At 36.5% G+C, this 24,521-nt stretch overlaps 1 protein-coding gene across 10 annotated transcripts in view; it reads right to left on the bottom strand.

Moving 5' to 3' along the window:
• LOC103226253 (protein C-mannosyl-transferase DPY19L1) overlaps positions 1-24,521 on the bottom strand; it is a 104,902-nt gene that overhangs the window by 38,252 nt on the left and 42,129 nt on the right. For all 10 annotated transcript variants that reach the window (XM_073008982.1, XM_073008989.1, XM_073008988.1 and 7 more), the window contains 2 exons: positions 14,659-14,750; positions 11,087-11,186 (listed from right to left, as the gene is read on the bottom strand). Coding sequence is in view for 3 of the 10 variants with exons in the window: in XM_073008986.1 (XP_072865087.1) it covers positions 11,087-11,186; positions 14,659-14,750 (192 nt within the window). In the remaining 7 variants the exon portion in view is untranslated. The remainder of the gene's footprint in view (positions 1-11,086; positions 11,187-14,658; positions 14,751-24,521) is intronic.

Raw genomic sequence — 24,521 nt, 5'->3', positions numbered from 1 at the left:
AACCAAACATCATATGTCCTCACTCATAAGTTTCAGCTGAACAATGAGAACACATGGAACACAGGGAGGGGAACATCACACACCGGGGCCTATTGGGGGTGGGGGGCTAGGGGAGGGATAGCATTAGAAGAAACACCTAATGTAGATGACAGGTTGATGGGTGCAGCAAACCACCATGGTATGTGTACACCTATGTAACAAACCTCCACTTGCTGCACATGTATCCCGGAACTTAAAGTATATGTGTGTGTGTGTGTGTGTGTGTGTGTGTGTGTGTGTGTGTGTATGTATATGAAGGGGTGGCCTGCCCCTCCACACCTGTGGGCGTTTCTCGAGAGACTTGAGAAAAGAAATGAGACACAGAGAAAAAGTATAGAGAAAGAGAAAGTGGGCCCAGGGGACCGGTGCTCAGCATACAGAGGACCCACATCGGCACCAGTCTCTGAGTTTCCTCAGTATTTATTGATCATCATCTTTACCATCTTAGAAAAAGGGAAATGACAGGATAATAGGATCATCATAGGGAGAAGGTCAGCAGTAAGACATATGAATAAAGATCTCTGTGACTTAAGTTTAAGGAAAAGTGCTGTGCCTTGATATGCATATGTAAACATCTCCATAAACCTCTTTAGTGCATAAAGAGCAGCATTGCGCTAGCAAGTCCCAACTTTCCACCTAAGGCGGTTTTCTCCTTTCTCAGTAAACAGAACATACAATCGGGTTTTACACCGAGATGTTCCATTGCCCAGGGAGGGGCAGGAGACAGATGCTTTTCTCTATCTCAACTGCCAAGAGGCTTCTTTCCTCTTACACCAGTCCTCCTCAGCACAGACCCTTCACGGGTGTCAGGCTGGGGGATAATCAGGTCTTTCCCTTCCCACGAGGCCATATTTCAGACTATCACAAGGGGAGAAACCTTGGACAATACATAGCTTTCCTAGGCAGAGGTCCCTGCGACCTTTGGCAGTGTACACGTCCCTGGGTACTTGACATTAAGAGAATGGTGATTACTTTTCACAAGCATACTGCCTTCAGGCACTTGTTTAACAAAGCACACTCTGCACAGCCCAAAATCCATTAAACCTTGAGTCACCACAGCACATGTCTCTTGCAACGACAAGGTTGGGGGTAGGGTCACAGATTAACAGCATCTCAAATATAGAACAAAATGGAGTCTCTTATGTCTACTTCTTTCTATATAGACACAGTAACAGTCTGATCTTTCTTTTCCCCATATATATATATGTATATATAATATATATAAAAGAACCTAGCCCCTTATCAAGTAAACATATTGTAAATATTTTTCTCAGTTCATTTTTGACCTTTGTAGTATTTTTTGTATTATGGTTATTTTCTAAATCTTTATGTTAGCAAATTTATCCTTCATTTCCTTTAGGTCTTTGGATTTATGTCATTTAAAAAGGCACTAAAAATAAAATAATCCATATTTTCTTCTAGAAGTTTTATTTTTGATCCATATATATCAATTTCCATGTGAATTTCAGAATCAGCTTATTAAGCTTCAAAAACTAAAATTTTTATTAAAATTACTTTATTCAATAACGTATGTTATTTATAGTTATATCTGCTCAACACTGAATCTTTAGATTCCAAAGCAATACATGTTCCTTCCATTTCTTTAAATCTTCTTTGACACGCATTAGCAAGTACAGTTTTCTTTACATAGATCCTGCATATTTTGAGTTTATTCTAAAGTATATAATTTTTGCTGCTGTTGTATCAAGAATCTTCATATTTTCTGATTGTATATAGAAAAATTATATTAAATATGCATCAATGAATATGATTTGTTTCTAGTAGTAGTTTATTTGGATTTTTCAAGTATTCAAAAATGATATCAACTACAAACAATGATATTTTTACATCTTCCTTTGAATTATTTTTTAGTCAACTGTATTAGCTGACATTTCTGCAACAATGTTAAGTAATAAGAGAGGCAGTAGGCATATTTATCATGCTTCTGGCATTATTGGAAATAGGAAATTGTTCTATTGCTTCATCATTTTATGTGATACTAGTTTTTGTTTTGAGGTGTGGGTATCTTAAATTTTCAATGAAATATCCATCTATTTTTACTTGATTATGGTCTTAAACACCAAAAATAGATGTTGATTTTTATCAAATACCTTTATAGTATCAAAGGCAATTATTATATTATGGATTTTCTTTTTTTTTCTTTGAGACGGAGTCTCGCTCTGTCACCCAGGCTAGAGTGCAGTGGTGCAATCTTGGCTCACTTCAAGCTCTGCCTCCCGGGTTCACGCCATTCTCCTGCCTCAGCCTCCCAAAGTAGCTGGGACTACTCCCAAAGAGTAGCTGGGACTACAGGTGCCCACCACCACGCCTGGCTAATTGTTTGTATTTCTAGTAGAGATAGGGTTTCACCATGTTAGCCAGGATGGTCTCGATTTCCTGACCTCGTGATCCACCTGCCTCAGCCTCCCAAAGTGCTGGGATTACAGGCGGGAGCCATCGCGCCCGGCCTATTATAGATTTTTTTAAACTTCTCAATGTGATAAATATTAATAGAATTTCTAATATGAACACATTCCTACATTCCTGGAATGAGGCACTTAGATACAAATTTATATAAAAAAATCTATCTGAGCGAAACTACAAAACTTCAATGAAAGTAATCAAAGAACTTTATAAATACATGGAGAGTTATTCCATGTACAGGAAGATTCCATAGTGTCAAGATGTCAGTTTTTCCCAACTTGATCTATGGATTCAGCACAATCCCAATCATGAGCCTAGCAAGTTATCAATAAAGTGATTCTGAAGTTTATACAGAGATATAAAAAACCCAGTACAGAGCCAACTCAATACTGAAGAAGAGCAAAGTCAGAGGACTGATACTACCCCACTTCAAGACTTACTATAAAGCTACTGTAAACAAGACAGTGTGGTATTGGTGAAAGAAGACACGAACAGATCAAGGGAACAAAATATAGAGCCCAGAAATAGACTCACATATATCATCAACTGATATTTGACAAAGGAGCAAAGGCAATACAGTGGAGCAAAAATAGTCCTTTCAACAAATGGTGCTGGAACAATTAGAGATCCACATACAAAAAAATAAATCTAGATATAGACTTTACACCCTCCACGAAAATGAACTCAAAACAGACCATAGATCTAAATGCACATTGCAAAACTATAAAGCTCCTAGAAGATAACATTGGAGGAAACCTAGATGACCTTAGGTATGGTGATGACTTCTTACATAAAACAACAAAGGTACAATTTATGAAAGAAATGACTGATAAGCTGAACTTCATTAAAATTACAAACTTGTGCTCTGTGAAAGACAGGACAATGATTGAGAGAAGGTATTTGCAAAAGACACATCTGATAAGGGACTGTTATCTAAAATATATGAAGAATTCTTAAAACTCGACAATAAGAAAATGAACAACCCAAGGAAATATGAGCAAAAGATCTTAATAGACACTTCACCAAAAAAGATACACAGATGGCCAAAAACAGCATATTAAAAGATGTTCAACCAAATTAAAACAATGAGATGCCAATACACATCTATTAAAATGGCCAAAAAAGCATATTAAAAGATGTTCAACCAAATTAAAACAATGAGATACCATTACATATCTATTAAAATGGCCAAAACCCACTGTGACACCATCAAATGCTGACAAGGATATGGAGCAGCAGGAACTCTCATTTATTGCTGGTGGTAATGCAAAATGGTTTGGCCACTTTGGAAGACAGTTTGGCAATTTCCTAAAAACTAAGCATACTCTCACCATACCATCCAAATATCCCTTTCCTTGGTATTTACTGAAATGAACTAAAACATTCACGTAAAAACCCACACACAGATGTTTACAGCAGCTTTATTCATAATTGCCCAAACTTGGAGTTAACCAACACGTCCTTCAATAGGTGAAAAAATAAACAGTGGTACATCCATATAATGTTAACAATAATCAAGATCGAAATGAGCTATCAAGCCATGAAAAGACTTGGAGGAAACTTATTTGCTTTTTACTAAGTGAAAGAAGCCAATATGGAAAGGCTACATACTGTATGGTTTCAAACACAGGACACTAAACAAAAGGCAAAACTACGGAGACAGTAAATAGATCAGGGGTTGCCATGGTTAGGGGGAAGGAGGGATGAACAGGTGGAGCACAGAGGAACTTTATGGCTGTGAAACTGTTCTACAAGATACTACATGGTTGACAGATGTCATTATACATTTGTCAAAACCCAGGCCGATTGTGGTGGCTCACATCTGCAATCCTAGCACTTTGGGAGGCCAAGGAAGAAAGATCCCTTGAGCCCAGGAGGTCGAGGCTATGGTGAGCCATGCTTGCACCACTGAACTCCAGCCTGGGTAACAGAGTAAGACCCTGTCTCAAAAAACAAAAAACAACAACCACCCATAGAAAAGTGAGGCCTAACGTAAACTACATACTTTGGGTGATTATGATGTGTGATGTAGGTTTATCAATTGTAACAAATGTACCACTCTGGTGCGGGATGTCAATAGAGGGCTAGGTTGTGCATGGTTGGGGGGCAGGGGGTATATGGGAACTCTGTACTTTCTGCTTAATTTTGCTATAAATCTGGCTGGGTGCGGTGGCTCATGTCTTTAATCCCAGCACTTTGGGAGGCCGAGGTGGGCAGATCATATGAGGTCAGGAGTTTGAGACCAGCCTGGCCAACATGGTGAAACTCCATCTCTGTTAAAAATACAAAATTAGCCGAGTGTGGTGGCACGTGCCTGTAATCCCAGTTACTCAGAAGACTGAGGCAGGAGAATAGCTTGAACCTGGGAGGCAGAGGTTGCAGTGAGCTGAGATCGTGCCACTGCACTCCAGCCTGGGCGACAGAGTGAGATCCGTTCCCAAAAAAAAAAAATTTTGCTATAAACCTAAAACTTCTCTGAAAAATAAAGATTTTTAATTAAGAAACAAAAACCACAGAAAGATATCACCTTATACCTATTATGATGGCTACCATCACAAGAGCAGAAAATAAATGTTGGTGATTACAGGGAGAAAATAGAACCTCGTGCACTGTTCATAGGAGTGTAAAATATACAGCTACTATGGAAAAGTTTGGCAGTTCCTTAAAAAAATGAAAACAGATTTACTATATGATCAGTCCAGCAATTCCACTTCTGGGTACATACTCAAAATAATTGAAAACAAGATCTCAAAAAATATTTGTTCATAGCAGCATTATTTACTATAGCTGAAACATCGAAGTAACCCAAGTATCCGTGGACAGACTGAATAGATAAGCAAAATCGTGTGTGTGTGTGTGTGTGTGTGTGTGTGTGTGTATACACACAATGGAATCCAAGTATTCATGGACAGGTTGAATGGATAAGCAAGATCTAGTGTGTGTGTGTGTGTGTGTGTGTGTGTGTGTGTGCGGCGCGCACACACACAATGGATTATTTTTTAGCGTTAAAAAAGGAAGGAAATTCTGACATGCTTCAACATAGAAGAAACTTGGAGACAGTAGGCTAATTGAAGTAGGGCAGTCACAAAAAGCCAAAACCTGTATGATTTCACTTACATGACATACATAAAGTAGTCAAAATCACAAAGACAGAAAGTAGAATGGTCGTTTCCAGCAGCTGGGAAGACGAAAGAATAAGGACTTTAATGGGTATAGAGTTTCAGTTTTGCAAGATGAAAAATGTTCTGGAAATAGATGGTGGTGATGGCTGTAAAACAATGTGAATGTACTTAATATCACTGAACTGTATAATTAAAAATGCTTAAGGTGGTAAATTTTAAGTTACACGTATTTTACCACAATAAAAAATGGAAAAATAATTTTTTGGAAATAATTCTATATTTTTCTTTTTATTACTATATGAATTTAGGAATTTATAAAGTGATAATGGAAGCTGACAGAAAATACTAAGTCATATAATAAAGTATGTATCATTTACCCAAGGTAGGTTTTACTACAAACTACACTGGGTAATTTTACAATTTTATAACTATAACTTTGAGTCAACGCCCTCAGCCATAGTTGCCTATGTGACCAGCCAACTCCAAAGGCTTAACATTTTAAATATCTGATTTATACTACAAAATAAAAAAACTATTTTAAATAGTTTGGGAAAAAATAAGCCAAGTCTAAAAAATATATAATTACTGTCTAACTCATTCATGAACAAGGATGTAAAAATCCATAAAAATAACAGCAAACTGAATCCAGCAACATGCAAAAATTGTGTTTAACCCAGAAAAGCAAGTTTATTTAATGCTAGAAAATTAATTAATGTTAATTCATTACAGTAACAGATTAAAGTAGGGGGAAATACATAGAATCATCTAAACAGATATAGAAAAGCATTTCATGAAATTTAACATTTATTCATTTCTTTTTAAAAGTGCTCAAAGCATGATGAGGACATGTCAAAAGGAAAGAGAAGTCAGCTTGAATAGTTGGACAAGTGTGGAACAATTTGAGCATCAACATAAATAACAAAAATAATGTATTACACTGTACTGACTAAAATAGATGTCGTTTTCTTTTGGACACAAGACAAACTGGTAAAAGATCTGAATAGGAATTTACAACAATGGAAACATGAAGGGCGTATAAACATACCAAAAGATGCTCAGCTTCATTATGAATCAGAGAAAATGCAAATTAAGGTCACAAGATACCATTTTACACGAACAAGACTGATAAAATAAAAAAGGATGTAGAATAACATAAGCTGCTATTTGAATGACACATTGCTTTTGGAAGTAGTCCAATCATTTTAGAAAAACAACTTGGTATTTATAAAGTGGAACATGGACATAATTTACCACCCAACAAGTTTACTACTAGGTAAAACAACCTAGAGATACTCTCAACGTATGTGCCCTAGGAGATACGTGAAGAATGTACAGAATTATTTGTAACTAAAAAAAGAAGTTGGGGGGGAGAGGAGAGAACCTAAATGTCCTTCAACAAGAAAATGAATAAATGAATTATCCTTTATTTATATGATGGAAACTATAAAGCAGTGAAAATATTTGAATTCTAGCTACATATAAGTAGCAGAAATCTGAGTGAAAAAATAGTATTTATAAAATAATGCCATTTGTATAAACTTTACAAAGAATGTGAACATTTAATAAAAATATATATTATTTAGTAATCCACATATGGTAAACTTATAAAGAAAAGCAAATTGATTACAATTCAAAAAGTCAGAGTAGTGGTTACCTCTAGGAGCAGTGAGGGGATGAGCTCAGGGCATACAGGACTTAAAAGTAACGATAAGGTTCTATTTTCCATTTGGAGAATAGGCTCCCAGTTGTTTATTTTATGATTGTGTTTATAACTTCCTTACACATTATAAATGTTCTTTTATATGTATAAATTATTAAGAAAATGAAAATGGGATATTATGACAACTGTAAAATTATCAGGAAAAGAAAACATCAAAATTATAAAAACTAATGAAAGAGAGGACAAATGTTTGTTTTTAAAGGATAACCATTCAAGAACATCAACCAACCGGCTTTAGGGTCTTTGTTCTAGCTGTTCCACCAACCTAGAGATCAGTTTCTTTCATATCTACTCGGTTAACTCCTTCTCCTTCTTCCAATCTCTGTTCTACTCCCCCTTCTCAAGAAGACCTGCCCTGACCACCTCATTTGATTTTTCCATCTCCTACCCCCTGATTCTGGTGCTCCTTATTTGCCTTACCCTGACCTTTTCTTTCTTCTAAAATCTTTTTTTGCATTTTTTTATAGAAATGGGGTCTCACCCAGACTGGTCTTAAACTCCTGGGCTCAAATGTCCTCTTGCCTCAACTTCCCCAGGCCACCATGCCTGGCCTAAAATCCTTATCACCTTCTAACATCCTACATAAATTTACCCATTTACTATGTTTATTATTTATCTTCTGTCTTCCCTCCTTCCCCCATGCTGTCAGAATGTAGTAATATGAATGCTGGTTTGTTCCACATGCCTGGATAGTTGACACTCAGTAAATGAACTTTTTTTCTTTTTTGTAGAGACATGGTCTTGCTATGTTGCCCAGGCTGGAGTGCGGTGGCATGATCATAGCTCACTGCAGTCTCAACCTCCTGGGTTAATGCAATCCTCCCACATCAGCTTCCTAAACAGTTAGTACTACAGGCATGTGTCACCATGCTAGGCTAATTTTATTGTATTTTTGTAGAGATGAGCTCTGGCTCTGTTGCCCAGGCTGGTTTCAAACTCCTGGCCTCAAGTGAACCCCACCTTGGCCTCTCAAAAGTGTTGGGATTACAGGCGTGAGCCACCATGTTGGGCCCTTCTACTTCATTTTAACAGACAGCTCCTAGATAATATATCAATCCCATGTTTCTGTTTCATAAATTATTTCTTTTACTGATAATGCATTAAGTTGGGCACAACTTCAATCAGATGATATGACCCAAATTAAATTTTTGTGAGTGGTCTATCAAAACAAGGTCTGTTGATTATATCACAATGTTTGAACAACATTTGTTTTAGTCATGAAATTGTTACAACTAGTTTCAACCATGAATAAATCAAATATTAATAAGGAGTTTAAGGGCAAAAAATGGAAGAGAACAATAAAAAATTATTATCATGTGTATATAAATGACCTTCCGTAATTTACATATATCAATGTACCCGACAACATACACTGCAAATAATGATGCAATCTGAAATTTAAAAAGAAATTAAAAGTAAAAAAGATAAAATGAATAGCTACAAGAATGAAGAATATATTTATTGTTGTTTCAACTGATTTATATATACAAGTTCTTTTGTCTTCCTTTTATCTGCCAATTTATTATTAAATATAGTCAATATATTAGTATAGAAAATATTGGTTGATTTTTCTCTCTGATACACAGCTCTCTCAATCATGTGAATTGTCTACTTTGTCGATCATCCAAAACAATACTCATTTTAATTTCAGGTCAACCCTACTGTCAATACGTACAATTAAAAAGTGCTTTGTCCAATCAAAAATAAGAAAATGTAATTATAATATGATAACTAATACATAATTGGGGAAGGTACCTTAAACTGAAAAATAATTATGCAATGCATGTGTGCATAAAAATACTTTAATTTCTCCTTGCTAGTCTCTATTAGCTCTTTACAAGTATCTCTATTAGCGTTCTTTCATTAATACAAATATCCAAGAGTTAGTTATAATCAAATTTATCAATTTCATATCAAGAGTACTTTTGTTGCAAAGGTATTTTTAACTTTCTTTTCTATTTGAAAGAAAACTGTATGTTATATATCACTAATTCTAAGAGTACTGGAATTATTTAGATGAATTAATTGATTAAATGATTATACAGTACCTCTTACACAGAGGTAATATGTCAGACAATGCCTCTACACCCTTCCTCATAGAGAAAGCAACTCAAATTAAACTCTCCCTGTCCTACTACAAAAGCATAGCATAAACAGATTGCAAAGTAGCTGAATACTTAAACGTATAACTTAAGTTTCATTCATCAAGTTTTTTATCTCTAAAGCAATCCACAACAAATTTTTCCATTAGTGAGAAAAACAACAGTTTCCCTTTATTCAGAGTTACCCATGGAGAATACTGCATTTCTTGGGGTGCCTGATATGACATAACAACTGTGGGGAAGTGTGTGTTATTATTCAACATAAGCCCCACAGGGACCTTCACCTCCACAGAAAAGCAGGCGGTGTCCACTATCAGGAAGCAATGAGAATGCTCCCTTTTCACCCCAAGGGCTAAGCAACACACAGTACATTTACAGGGTGGAATTTTAAAGACAGAATCTCAGAGACAATTTTAAACCAGAAACTGATTGAAAATGTCATCAAACTAAGTTACACAAACGAGTCTACAAGACAAGATCAAAATAAAAAGTAAGTACAAATAAAGCCTATTTTTTAAAATAATGATAAAACCAACTAACTTTACTGACACCTACTGAGTACCAGGTACCGTGTTAAGAATCATATACATTACTTCATCTGGTCCTATCCGCAACCCTATAAAGTAGGTTCTTTTATTATCTCTATTTCAGAAATGAGAAAATCTAAACTAAGAAAAGTTAACTATTTTATCCAAATTAAGAGGTTACTGAATAGAATTAGGACTCAAATCCAAGTCTAACTTCATTTCCAAGCAAGACGTTCTAAAAAATATTAAAAAGCAGCCAGGCGCGGTGGCTCACACCTGTAATCCCAGCACTCTGGGAGGCCTAAGTGGGCAGATCACAAGGTCAGGAGATCAAAACCATTCTAGCTAACACAGTGAACCCTATCTCGACTAAAAATACAAATAATTAGCCGGGTGTGGTGGTACGCACCTGTAGTCCCAGCTACTTGGGAGGCTGAGGCAGGAGAAACGCTTGAACCCAAGAGGTAGGGGTTGCAGTGAGCTGAGATTATGCCACTGCACTCAAGCCTGGGTGACAGAGCAAGACTCCATCTCAGAAAAAATAAAAATAAAAAAGCAACTCTTCAACTGCTTTATACAAATATACCAGGTACAATAAAAAAAACAGTAGGCAGGGAAAAAAATGAGTATGTAATTCACTCCCTCTCTCAACAAACGACCTCCATTTATAGTGGGCAAGAGTACATGGAAAGACAATAGATAAATTTCCAGACAGAGAGAATTTTATAAGAGATGAATTGGTTAACTATTTATCCTGTAATCCTATGTGTCTTTATTCTACGTGCAAGAATGTACACAACTATTCATAAAAGAAACATTTTACGTAAGAGAAATACTATAGATAACTTAAGAGAAATACTTAAAGTTATAGCACTAGTCCTCTTTTAAGCACATTAACAATACTGAATAACAAAGATAAGCATTCTTACAAATTTGAGTTCAATAAATGCATTATGTTAGGAAGTAAATAATTAACAATCATTAATAAATAATCCTACATATTTCTCTACCCTGAACTTTCTTTTGTTCAACATTCCTAGAAAATGTTTTAGGACTTAGAATCATAGAACATCTCAGTTATAATTTTATGCAAATGAGTTGACATAGTCAAAAATGCTAAGCTTAAAACAGCTTAAAATATAATCAGCTCACCTGAGTAAGAAGCACAAATTGAGCAAACTGCCAAGGAAGCATGAAAAATACACTGGAAATGCAGAGTGCAATCACACTTCCTCTGTAAAGTTTTGTAGCCCTTGAAAAGATAAAATAAGCATTAGTAAGTTCAAACACAAAATAGTCTAGCATTGGCTCCAAACTGCTGCAGATTAGAATCTCTAAATATATATGATCTGGTTATAACACAACATAAACATAAAATGAACCAATGGGTTAGAAATTATACCTCCTGATACTCAATTACAACCATTTTCTTTGAAAGGTAAATACCCATTATTGCTAATAATAACACAGAGGGAAGGAGGGTGGCTGGGTCAGTATATCCATGAACATTTTTTTCAAATTATATTTTGGTGAATCCATGTCTGAATATTTAAAAATATGGATTCAACAGATTCATTAGTTAGAAAGGCAGGAGATGCCTATGAAAAGATGACAGCAGTATATTCTAAGTGCTAAATATTACGCAGACAACTAGTGCAACTACTTACGAGGGGTTCTATTCTGTGAAACTTTTGTTTCAGTTGTGTGCATACATGTATGTGTATACTAAGCCACAGTATAAAACGTATTATTTCTTACAAAGTTTGAAAGCCACTGTCTAAAATAAAGCATTTCTCTACTGCTTTTGAATACTAAATAGGATTTTCATTTTATGGGTAATAAGAGACATTAAGATTTCTGAGCAGAATTTAATACCAATCTGGCAGTTGGGTAAAGAATGCACTATGGGGAGATAGGAATGAACAGAATACAAAGAAAATCCAATTGGTGATCAAAATAGCTCTGACCCAAGACAACAGAAATGGAAACATAAATATTGCCAAGAATAATTTTAAAAAAAAGCTAAAAACAATCAAGAAAAAGCTTAGCTGTGCTAGTATTAGGTGATTATATAAACTGAATTTCTAAAAATGCTTAAAATTCAAAACTGGACAAAAACCAATTTGTTAAAATATACCTCTAACCTTACTTATAAATGATTCTTAGCATTAACGAATAGTCTCTTTTCCAGTTTTATAACAGTATCCTCAGCACTGCAGCCTGCATCAACACTGCTCAGCTTCTTCTTGGCTCCCCCAAGCCATCACCACCCACCACCTCCCTCTCATGTCACAATATGTCAACTACAGGTAGAAACCAAGAAATAAAGGAAATGGCTGCTCTTCCAAAGGAGACAATGTCAGTAAGAAGGATGAAATATCCAAAGACGAAGATGGCCAATAGAGAGAATGTTGCTATCCTTCAGAAAAAAGGCAAGATGTCTGCCAAAACTTCAAGAAAGGAGGGTTAGCAGGTTTTCCCTCCTAGAAAGACTGCAGTGTCCAGGAAAGCAAAATGAAAGCCCACACTTCCAAGCAAGCAGTCACAGCCACACCAGGCAAGCAGGGAGCCACACCAACTAAGGAGCATAACCAGGAAAGCCATCACAATCAGAAGTGACAAGCTGCCAATGAAGATGGCGAGGAAGATCAAGATGGGATGGATCTGAACCAGGAGTGGTGAAAGCAGCCCCTGATTCAGCTTCAGATGGCCAGGAATATGAGAAGAGAAATGTCAACCAGAATATAAACAGAGACAATGAAGAAGGCTCTAAAGAAAGGAAAGTTTCTAAAACTTTTCAGCAAAAAGTAAAGACAGGTATGAAGAGGTGGGTAAGGCTGAAAATGACAATGATAAGAGGCTAAAGAAGACATAAAAAGCTTGTCACAGAAGCACCTGGAGCCAAAAACAGAGAAGGACCCAACAGAAGGCAGCCCTTGAAGGCAGGAAACAGCAACTGGAGAGGCCCCATCCTGGAAGGCAGAATAATGGCCTCCAAAAATATCTGTGCCCTAATCCCTGGAACCTGTGAACATGTCATGTTGCATGGCAAAGGGGAACTAGGGCTGCAGACGGAATGAAGATGACTAATCATGTGACCTCAACAGTAGGGAATGTATCCTGGATTATCCAGGTGGGCCTGATGTAACCACAGTGTACATAAAAGTGGAAGACAGGCTGAAGAGAAGGTTGGAGTGAACTGACAAAGAAGGACCCAATCCACCATTGCTGGTTTTAAAGATGAAGGAGCCACAAGCCAAGAAATGCAGGCGGTCTCCCAAGAAATGCAGGTAGCCTCTTAAGAAAGGCAGGCAGTCTCCCAAGAAATGCAGGCAGCCTCTTAAGAAAGGCAGGTGGTCTCCCAAGAAATGCAGGCAGCCTCTAGAAGCTAGAAAAGGCAAGAAAATTGATTCTCTCCCCTCCCACTCTGCGCCCTCCGGAAGAGTGTAGCACCTCCAATACCCTGATTGTAAAACTTCGGAGCTAGAGAACTCCAAGACAGTAGATCCCAGTATGTGGTGACTGGCTACACAGCAACAGGAAACTAACACTACCTTCCATGGTGCAGATGGACTAAAGGAAGCAGCGCTCAGTCCCCGGAGCAGCATCCGCACAGCTACTCAGGGACAGATCAGATCAGTGAGTGAAAGAAGATTCAAAGGTTTGCCTTCACTGGATTTAAGACAGGAGCAGAGGTAGAAAAGCAGGAAGGAACTAGAGACTGATAGGCAGTCTGCTGTCTGCACTACACTGGAGAAAAAAGCCATGGTCAAGAATGTGAATGTGGAAAAACAGCATCTGTGGTGGTGAATCAAAGACTCTTATAGCACGACACTTCTTACAGAGATGTTTGAGAAGGGACCGTTGCTCAACATGCCTCAGAACCAACAGGGCACAGCTAAAGGTTATGAATTCATAGAGGTTCACCTTATTTGAAGGTGCCAAAGAATTAAACCCTACAAAAGAGTTTAGGGGACAGCAATAAAGCTGGAGCTACACAGACTTTAAAAAGCTAATGCAAAAACATTACTCATCCCATGTTCTATGAAAGGTCTGTCTAAAGACACTACTACGTAGGAGACTAAAAGCCACGTGAGGGTTCTATGCTTGCTGTAACATTCAGAGGGAAACAGATTGCCCAAAGCGTTTGGCATAACAGACTTCAACAAAGTTCTTCTGAATTTGGAGGATCACTGAAGGGAGTTATCAGTCTGAGTCATCTTCAGATTTTTATCATGCTTTGTTCCATTTTTCCATAGCCCCCATTTGGTTTCATTTTTACCCTCTGAAGCAAGGCAGGTCAATATTTGTCAGCAGAAAGGGAGAGAAGTGTGAATTCTGTGAATTACACTTTGCCCCAAAGGACTGTATCTTACAGGATACACTATAGCATAACCAGCCTTCACCTTCTTTCTGCTCATTTTCAGGAGGCTATAGTGGTAACAGAAGAAGACCTGAGAAAGTGGAAATCACAGGAGAAGTGAAAGCAAATTTGCTCCTTCTCAAGCAGTCACTGTGGACCACAAAGAAAAAGGAAGAGGAACAGAAGGCTGATAGAGGAAATAGTTTTGGTACTATTTTTAAGTTATACTCTTAAAATATTTTTACTAATAACAGCATCATATTGGTTAATTATTTTATTACGTTGACTTTATTATGGAAGCTTAAGAAATTCTAGTTTAAATTATTTAATGCAAAAGGAAATAAGGTTAAGTCAAAGTTACCTGAGAATATGAGTCACTAGCAACATTTGAAGAACAAGAAACGGATATGAGAAGCTTTCACGGAGAGGTGGTGTCCACATTACACGGGTACACTGAAAAAAAAATTTCATAGTATAGTACACTTGCTAAATTTACTCAGACAGACATTCCAAGGAAAAATTGCTATTTATAAATAAAATAAAATTATTTTTAACAAATCATTTAAATGGCGTGTTGTAAAACGAACTACTGGGCTTTATTCCACAGACAGCAAAACTAGCGTGTGAGAAATATGACTGACAGAAGCATGTGGCTTAAGATCAGGTAAAGCATCAGTATCATCAATTGTCAGCAAGAAAATACCAAAAAAGATGCAACTACATCTTAAAAGGGAGGAAAGTACCAGCAAGAAAACGTTCTGCCAAATTTTAGAATATTTTGAGTTGATTATTTATCTATTGTTTGTCTTCTTTCCCATGAATTTCAGCAAAACTATCCATAACCAGTACTTGAGAATTCTTTGTAATCATCAATTTTAGTATTTTCATTCAGTGCTGCTACAAAAGAATATTCCATTTTTGGTTTTACTTCTTTGCCCAAGCTACCCTGGGTTGCAAAATATTTAAAAGTAGGTGGTAGAATCAAATTAAGTAACAAAAGTCCTAAAATTTTTAAGTATAAACCTTTCTGAAAAGCTCACTTTGGACATAATTAAGCAATGTACTATCGTGGTTGTAATAATGTCATTTTTCTGTATATATGCTAAACATATTAGTAAGTTCATCCTTCCATCAACAGAAAACCACATAGAATTAAATGCAAGCAATCTGATATTATTAAGTCACACTAAAATAAATTATGATGTCTTTCAGTGCAAGCAGGGATGACAAAGACTCCACAGAATGGCAAAGACCATGTCAGAAATAAGTGTTTCCTATATTTTAGCTCTACCTCAGACCACTGAATATTTCTAATACTGCTATAGAAAGACTGAGTCAATTCACTCCTCTTTTCTACCAAGCTCACCATCCTCTATGAAAATGATATACATATCTATTTGTGAATGAACTACTCACACAAGGGAATGCTGAAAAGATCTGTTGATAATGTATACCGTCGTTACTGAATATTACTGAATGTCTGTTGATAATGTATACTGTTGTAACCAGAATGCAATTTTTAAAAGTTGTTAGTTTATTGGATTAACTGGAGAGTTCAGTAGGATTGACAGTAAGATACAGGGGCAAAACACATTTCATTGCCCTTTACTATGCTTCGCAGATAATGTCTGTCACAAATTGAAGGTTTGTGGCAACCCTGCCTCAAGCAAGTCTATCAGTGCCATTTTTCCAATAGCATGTGGTCACGTCACGTCTCTGTGTCACGTTTTGGTAATTTTCATAATATTTCAACATTTTCTTTTCTTTTTTTTTTTTTTTTTTTTTTTTTTTTTGAGACAGAGTCTCGCTCTGTCACCCAGGCTGGAGTGCAGTGGCACAATCTTGGCTAACTGCAAGCTCCGCCTCCCAGACTCAAGCCATTCTCCTGCCTCGGCCTCCTGAGTAGCTGGGACTACAGGTGCCTGCCACCTCATCCAGCTAATTTTTTTTTTTTGTATATTTTTTTAGTAGAGACAGGTTTCACTGTGTTAGCCAGAATGGTCTTGATCTCCTGACCTCGTGATCTGCCCACCTCGGCCTCCTAAAGTGCTGGGATTACAGGCATGAGCCACCACGCCCGGCCTATTTCAACCTTTTTCATTATTACTATATCTGCTATGGTGATCTGTGATCAGTAATCTCTGATATTACTATTGTAATTGCTTTAGGTGCCTTGAACCATGCCCAATAAGATGGCCAACTTAATGGATAAATGTGTGTGTTCTAACTGCTCCACCGATCAGCCACTCTCCCATCTCTCTCCCTCCCATCAGGCCTCCAAATTCCCTGAGACGCAACAATATTAAAATTAGGAAAATTAATAAGCCTACAAGGGCCTCTAAGTGTTCAATTAATAGAAAGAGTTGTTCATCTCTCACTTTAAGTCAAAGGCTAGAAAGGATTGAACTTAGTGAAGAAGGCACGCCAAAATCTGAGAGAGGCCAAAAGCTAGGCCTCTTATGCCTAACAGTCTGGAATGCAAAAGAAAAATTATTGAAGGAAATTAAAAGTGAAACCACCTTATTGCTGATATGCAGACAGTTTTAATGTACTAGATGGAAGATCAAACCAGCCACATTTCCTTAAGTCAAAGCCTAATCCAGAACAAGATCCTAACTCTCTTCAATTCTATGAAGGCTGAGAGAGGTGAGGAAGCTGCAGAAGAAAAGTCTGAACTAGCAAAGGTTGGTTCATGAGGTTTCAGGAAAGAAGCCATCTCCATAAGATAAAAGTACAAGGTAAAACAGCAATGCTGATGTAGAAGCTCCAAGTTATCCAGGAGATCTAGCTAACATAACTGAGGCAGGTGCCTGCACTAAACAACAGATTTTCAGTGCAGATGAAAAAGCCTTCTATTGGAAGAAGATGTCACCTAGGACTTTCCTAGTCAGAGAGGAGTCAATGGCTGGCTTCAAAACATCAAAGGTCAGGTTGACTCTCTTGTTAGGACCTAACGCAACCAGTGACTAACTTGAAGCCAATATTCATTGACCATTCTAAATATCCTAGGACCCTTAAGAATTACACTAAATCTACTCTGCACGTGATCTACAAATGGAGCAACAAGCCTAGATGACAGCACATCTGTTTTAGCATGATTGACTGGATATTTTAAACCCATTCTTGAGACCTACTGCTCAGGAAAAACAATTCTTTTCAAATTGCTCATTGACAATGCACTTGGTTACACAAGTGCTTGGGTGGAGACGGATGAAGTGATTAATGTTGGTTTCATGCCTGCTAACACAGCATCTATTCTGCAGCCCATGAAGCAAGGAGTCATTTCAACTTTCAAGTCTTATTATTTAAGAGATATGTTTCATAAAGCTCTAACTGCCACAGTGATTCCTCTGATGAGTCTGGGAAAATGAAATTTAAATCTGGAATGGATTAACTATTTCAGATACCATTAAAATCATCCTGATTCATGGGAAGATGTCAAAATACCATCATTAATAGGACTTTGGAAGAAGTTTATTTCAACCCTCATGGGAGACTTAGATGGGCTCAAGACTTCAGTGGAGGAAGTAACTGCAGATGTGGTGGAAATGGCAAGATAACTAGAAGTGGAGCCTGAAGATGTGACTGAACTGCTGTAATATCATGATAAAACTTAAAGGATAAGGAGTTGCTTCTTAAATGAGCAAAGAAGAGTGGTTTCTTGAAATGGGATCTACTACTGGTGAAGATACTATAAACATTGTTGAAATTACAACAAAGGATTTAGAATATGACATAAATGTAGTTGCTAAAGCAGTGGCAGGGTTTGAGAGGACTGACTTCAATTTTGAAAGTTCTACTGTGGGTAAAATGCTATCAAACAGCATCACATGCTACAGAGGAATCTTTCGTGAAAGGAAGAATCAACCAACACAGCAAATTTCATTGTTATCTTAAGAAATTGCCACAGCTCTCCCAATCTTCAGCAACTCCTCTGTCAGCAGCTGTCAACATCAAGGTAAGACCCTCCATCTGAACAACTTGCTGAAGGTTCACATGATCATTGGTAGTTTGTTTGTTTGTTTGTTTAGAGATGGAGTTTCATTCTGCCGCCCAGGCTGGAGTGCAGCTGCACAATTTCAGCTCACTGTAGCTTCTGCCTCCTGGGTTCAAGCGATTCTCCTGCCTCAGCCTCCCAAGTAGCTGGGACTATAGGCACCCACCATCACACCCAGCTAATTTTTTTTTTGTATTTTTAATAGAGAAAGGGTTTCACCATGTTGACCAGGCTGGTCTCGAACTCCTGACTTCAGGTGATCTGCCTGCCTCAGCCTCCCAAAGTGCTGGGATTAGCGACTGATTTTTAAATTAAGGTATGTACATTGTTTTTTAGACATAATGCTATTTCACACTTAACAGACTACAGTACAGTGTGAACATAACTTTTATGTGCACTGGAAAACCAAAAAATTTGTATGACTTGATTTATTACAACATTCACTTTATTGCCCCGGTCTGGTCCTAACCCTGCATATCTCTGAAGTATGCCTGTATGATCAAAATTTGTAAAGTCATCAGTCTCTGTACAAAAACAAATATTCAAACAAGTATTCAAACTATGCAATGTACAATTTGAGAATTTTCTTCATACAGACGGTTCCCCCACATTTGTTACCCACATTCAATGACGTTATCATTTCTCCAAAACTCATTTAATAGCTGAAGTCACTCAGTTCACCAAAACTGAATTACATTCTCTGAAAGTACGGACAAGAAAACCCAATTATAGGACTGTAATGAAGGGCAAGGTCTTCTCCTTCCAAAATTCTGACTGCATGAAATCAAATGTCCATGAAAGTGCTTTCTATGTTTCTCTAGTAACACAACGTGCTTTACTAGATCTGGTACAAACATAATTGCCATTCCAGATGACCCCATATACTTTGAAAATACTGAAGAGATTTAGTTTAGTCATGCCTTACGTTTCAACAAATAAATATTTTTTATCACTAATTTTAAATGTAAAATAAAAATAGTGTGACAGTTTAAAATGCCAATGCTTTTTAAAGGCATTATTTTGAAATTTGAGAATTAAAGGAAATATAAATGTAAACTGCTTCAAAAAAGGGTTATACAAATGTATGTCGTCTCTAAGTATAAGAAATCCATTTATTGTGAAAATAAATTCAATAAAAATCTTACATTGCACAAACTGCTATCATCTAGTATATAAGTTTTAGCACACATTTCATAACACTGATTATATTGCAACATAATACTGTGTAGATATTAACAACAGGCTTTTATTTTCCGCCTAATAATTTTTTTTTTGAGACGGAGTCTCACTCTGTCACCCAGGCTGGAGTGCAGTGGCGCAATCGCTGTCGGCTCGCTGCAAACTCGGCCTCCCGGCTTCACGCCATTCTCCTGCCTCAGCCTCCCAAGTAGCTGGGACTACAGGCGCCTGCCACCATGCCCGGCTAATGTTTTTTGTATTTTTATTAGAGACGGGGTTTCACCATGTAATTTTTAATCATTCACTCAAGAATCAATAACTAAGGAATCTCAAAAATAGCTTAATTTTCCAATCTCTATTTTCAAACTATTAACTTATAATATTGGAAATACAGCATGATCTAATTGATTTATCTTCATAACTTCAAAATAATAGAAGAACAACTGACTAGTGAGTTATAAATTGTGGTCAGTATTAGTATCAAACAGATCATGTTTAAGATTTATTCCAAGAGTTTTTACTAGAGTTGCTATTTGCTGTATCAATCCTAACTTGTTACTATAAAGTTTAGGTTTAAAACAAATTACCCACCTCTGACTGCTGCTTTTCTATATTGATTATACTATTTCTTCATATTGCTTAATATTAACTATAATAATGCTTTAAACATTATGTTTATCAGTGCTTCCTTAAAAGACTGCTGGCACCATGAAGGTTATGCTACCTCTCTTCAGAAAATGTTATAGGTGTTAAGAATCCTGCTATCCACATAGCAAACATAAAAATGCTAGGTTTAAGAGACATGGCTTGATTATCTCTTGTTTGATGCTCTTAGGGCAGTCCCATTATTTAGGAAGACCCTTAGTTTGGAGTAGGCTTTTTGCGTCTCAGGGCACTGCATCTTGATAATAAGTAAGCCTGGTTGCTTTCTTGGAGTTTTGGTCTATTTTTGTACCATCCACGGGTTGAGTATTTCTTATCCAAAATGCTGGGACCAGAAGTGTTTTGGATTTCAGAGTTTTTTAAATTTTGCAATATTTGCATTTTCCCTACTGACTGAGCATCTCTAATCCAAAAAAACAAAATCTGAAATGCTCCAATGAGAATTTCCTTTGAGAGTCATGTTGGCATTCAAAAAGTTTTGGACTTTTGGAGTATTTCAGACTTCAGATTTTCAGATTACAGATGCACAGCCTGTACTGATAAGCTGCTCAATTAACCAGTTATATATTTCAATCTGAACTTATAATACAATTTTGGCTCATAGAGGGTTTAATGTGTCAGTGATATGTAAAAGCTATTTTAAACTTTACTGTCTTTATAAAGAATTTCAGCTGGTTGTATAACAAAAAACATGAATCTTTTTGTGTCTGAAAATCTAAGATATCAGTATATCCTATCCTAAATTTACAAAAAACCTCTGTGAAAGCAGTCAACTTTGTTGAAAAAGCAGTGAGTACACCTCCACGTTTCCACCCATTGTTGCAATGACTCGAACTTGACCACTACTTATTCATCTAAAATAGAAAATATATCTGGCAAGATGTTATCAGTATCGGCTCTACCACCTTTATCATGTGGTTATAAACTACACTGCTCAAGGTTATCAACATAACCAAAATTCTGACTACAAAATGAAAGCATTAGCCAAGGCATAAAGGCAATATAAATAGAAACAGAAACAAATGATTCAAACTGCACTATCAAAATGATAATACAACGTGGAGAAATAAAAACAATTCAGGTTGCTTCTGAATTGTTTAACTTTTATACTCTGACTAGACCTCCTTAGTAGAATATACTCTTAGGAGAAAAATAAGTAGAGAAATACTGAACCATACTTGGTAGGTTTGTTATTGGTAATGACATTAGTGTAGTAACTCTGAAACCATTTTGTGTTTGTTTCTGGAATCTTTTTGTGTTTGAAAGGAAGTGTTCACACACCAATGAGATATATCAAAAGGGCAGAAAATAGTGCCAAAATCATAAAATATCTAGAGATTAATAAAATATGTGCAAAACATAAAACATTGCTGAGAGAAATTAAAGGAGATGAATATAAATCTATGTTTATGGATTGGAAGATTTAGTATATTCAGCAATGTCCATTCGAAATTAATCTAGAGATCCAATACACAACCAACAGGTTGTGTATGTGTTGAAAGACAGGGGAGTAGTGACAAGTTGATTCTAAAATTTGTATAGAAACACAAAGGACCTGGAACAGCTATGGCAATATTGACGAAAAACAAGGTTAGAGATCTTTACTATCAGATATTGAACTTACAAACTACAATATTTAAGGCAATGTGATACTGGCTTGAAGATAAATGGACAAATAGAACATAATGGAGAGTGTTGAAATAAATCCAAAAATATATAGTCACTTTATTTATGACACAAGGCCCACTACAATTCAGCGGGGAAAGAATTTTCTTTTTAACAAATGGTACTAGGTTAACTGGACATCCTATTTGGGGTGGTGTAGGGGAGGAAGGAATCTCGAACCTATTTCATATTCTATACAAGATTCTAGACAGATTATAAACCAAAATGTGAAAGCTACACCAAGATTTTCCCTTATATTTTCTTTAAGCTTCTAAAAGAAAATACAAGAAAATCTTTATGACCTACAGTAGGCAAAGAGTTTTTAATTAGACACAAAAAGGACTGAACATAAGAGATTGATAAATGGAACTTCATGAAAATTAAGAACTTCATCAAAAAACCCCAAAAAGATCTGTGTACACAAAGATAAAAATCACAAAATCTGAAAAGATGAAAAGGCAGGTCATAAGTGGTGAGAGGGTACTTGCAGAACATATATTCCACAAAGAACTCCACGGAATTGACAATGAGTTCTCATATATGAATAAAATAACCCAAGTATTTTTTAATGGGTGAAGACTTAGGTATTAAAGAAAAGAGAAGTTCTAAATCAGATAAGCCATATTAAAAGGTGCTCAATATCATTATTCATCAGGAAAATGCAAACAAAACCCATAATAAGGTACCATTTCACTCATCAGAATGACTATAATTAAGTGGACTGCCAATGCCAAGCACTGACAAGGATGTATTGATAAAAGAAACTGGAATTCTCATACATTGCCAATGGGGGTAAAACCTGGCACAATCACTTTAGAAAACAATGTGGAAATATATCACAGACACACACTGAGAGAAAGACATAAGACATAAGAAAGTATGATTCCACTATACGAAACCCCCAAACAGGCAAAACTAATCAATAGTGATAGAGATAGAAGAGTAGCTACCTGTTTTGAAGGATGGGGAAAGATACAGATGGGACAGGAACAGAGGTGAGCCTGCTTGGGGAAATAGTCTATACATTGATCTAGTTCCTGGATACAAGATTGTATACATATGTAAAGATCCACTGAATAGTTAAAACATGCAAATCTTAATGTATGAAAATTATATATAATTAAAATGTGGGGAGACTATTACCAGCCAAATGTGTGACAATGAGAACATCAAAAAGATTTGCGATGGATTATGAAACATTGAATAAATTTTTTAAAAACTATGCATATACAGTAAAAGAAAACAGCAGGACAGGGGATTTGTCTTTACAGAACACCATTAAATGCAGATGAAATTAGAATTAGAAAATTACCATTTGCAACGGCTAATGTAATAATTAATTCAGGCAAAGATCATCAACGGATGCATAATCAGTTGGTAAATGTTATAGAGGAAGAGGGTATTGGTGTCTCAAAGTATCATCCCACATTTCACTTATTAAAAGGAAAAGCGCATTTTTATAATAGAGAAATATGACAGACACCACCTTAACTGTGTGATTTAACTTAGTAAATCTGATTATGGAACAAATTGGTTTTGTATGCCTCCAGATGTAATGCAAAGAAAAGGACACAACGTCGTATGTGCCACATTCTTCATTAAAATGTCTAATCTGGCTGGGCGTGGTAGCTCACACCTGTAATCCCAACACTTTGGCAGGCCGAGGCAGGCAGATTATTTCAGGCCAGGAGTTCAAGACCAGCCTGGCCAACATGGCGAAACCCTGTCTCTAATGAAAGTATAAAAATTAGCTGGGCATGGTGGCACATGCCTGTAATCCCAGCTACTCAGGAGGCTGAGGCACGAGAATCACTTGAACCAGAAAGGGAGAGGCTACAGTGAGCAAAAATTGTGACACTGCACTCCAGCCTGGGCAACAGAGTGAAACCCTATCTCAAAATAAAATAAAATAAAGTGGTCTAATCTGAAGCTTTTAATGAGGAAACAATCAGGCAAGTACAAATTATCAGACCTCTACAAAATAATTAGTTCAGACTCCTCAAAAATGTTAAGGCCATTAAATAAAAAGAAAAAAAACTGAGATAAACTTTTCTAAACAAAATGACAACTAAATGCAATGTACGATCCTTAATCAGATTCTGGATCCAAAATAAAAGCATCAAATAATTTATGGGAATAAACTATGTAAATGAGAATATGGGTTATATTAAGATATTATTGTATAATTATTAGTGTTAAATTTCTCAAGTATGATAACAGTATTGTGATTATGTAGGAAAATGTCTTGCTTTTAGACAATATATTCTGAAGTATTTAGGGGTGAGATATCATATCTCCAACTCATTTTCAAATGGATTAGAAAAATGTCTGCCGGTGTTCATATAAGAGAGACAGCATATGTGTTAAAATATTAAAACTGGTAAATGAAAGTGAATCTAGAGCATTTCTATAAGTTTCAATTTGTTCAAAATAAAAAGCTGGAGAAAAAACAGAGAAAAATGCAATTTTCTTGTACTGCCTTTTTAGTACAAGATTTACAGTGGAACTAGACATAGCCCAAGTGAAGATATAGAACAGCTGTTGGCTCTACCGTCACACCTGGGAACAACTGCATAATTTAGGTACGGATCTGCCATAGGCAGAGAGTCTTTGCTGGAACCAAACAACTTCTAACCATATAAACAAGAATCCGAAAAAGCTACAAACACAAAAATGAGTATTTGTTGTGACAGCCACCCCTCCCTCAACCTGGGACACAC

Source organism: Chlorocebus sabaeus, chromosome 21 (assembly GCF_047675955.1).
Source record: "Chlorocebus sabaeus isolate Y175 chromosome 21, mChlSab1.0.hap1, whole genome shotgun sequence".
NCBI classification, from domain to species: domain Eukaryota; kingdom Metazoa; phylum Chordata; class Mammalia; order Primates; family Cercopithecidae; genus Chlorocebus; species Chlorocebus sabaeus.
This window is presented reverse-complemented; position numbering and strand designations above follow the sequence as displayed.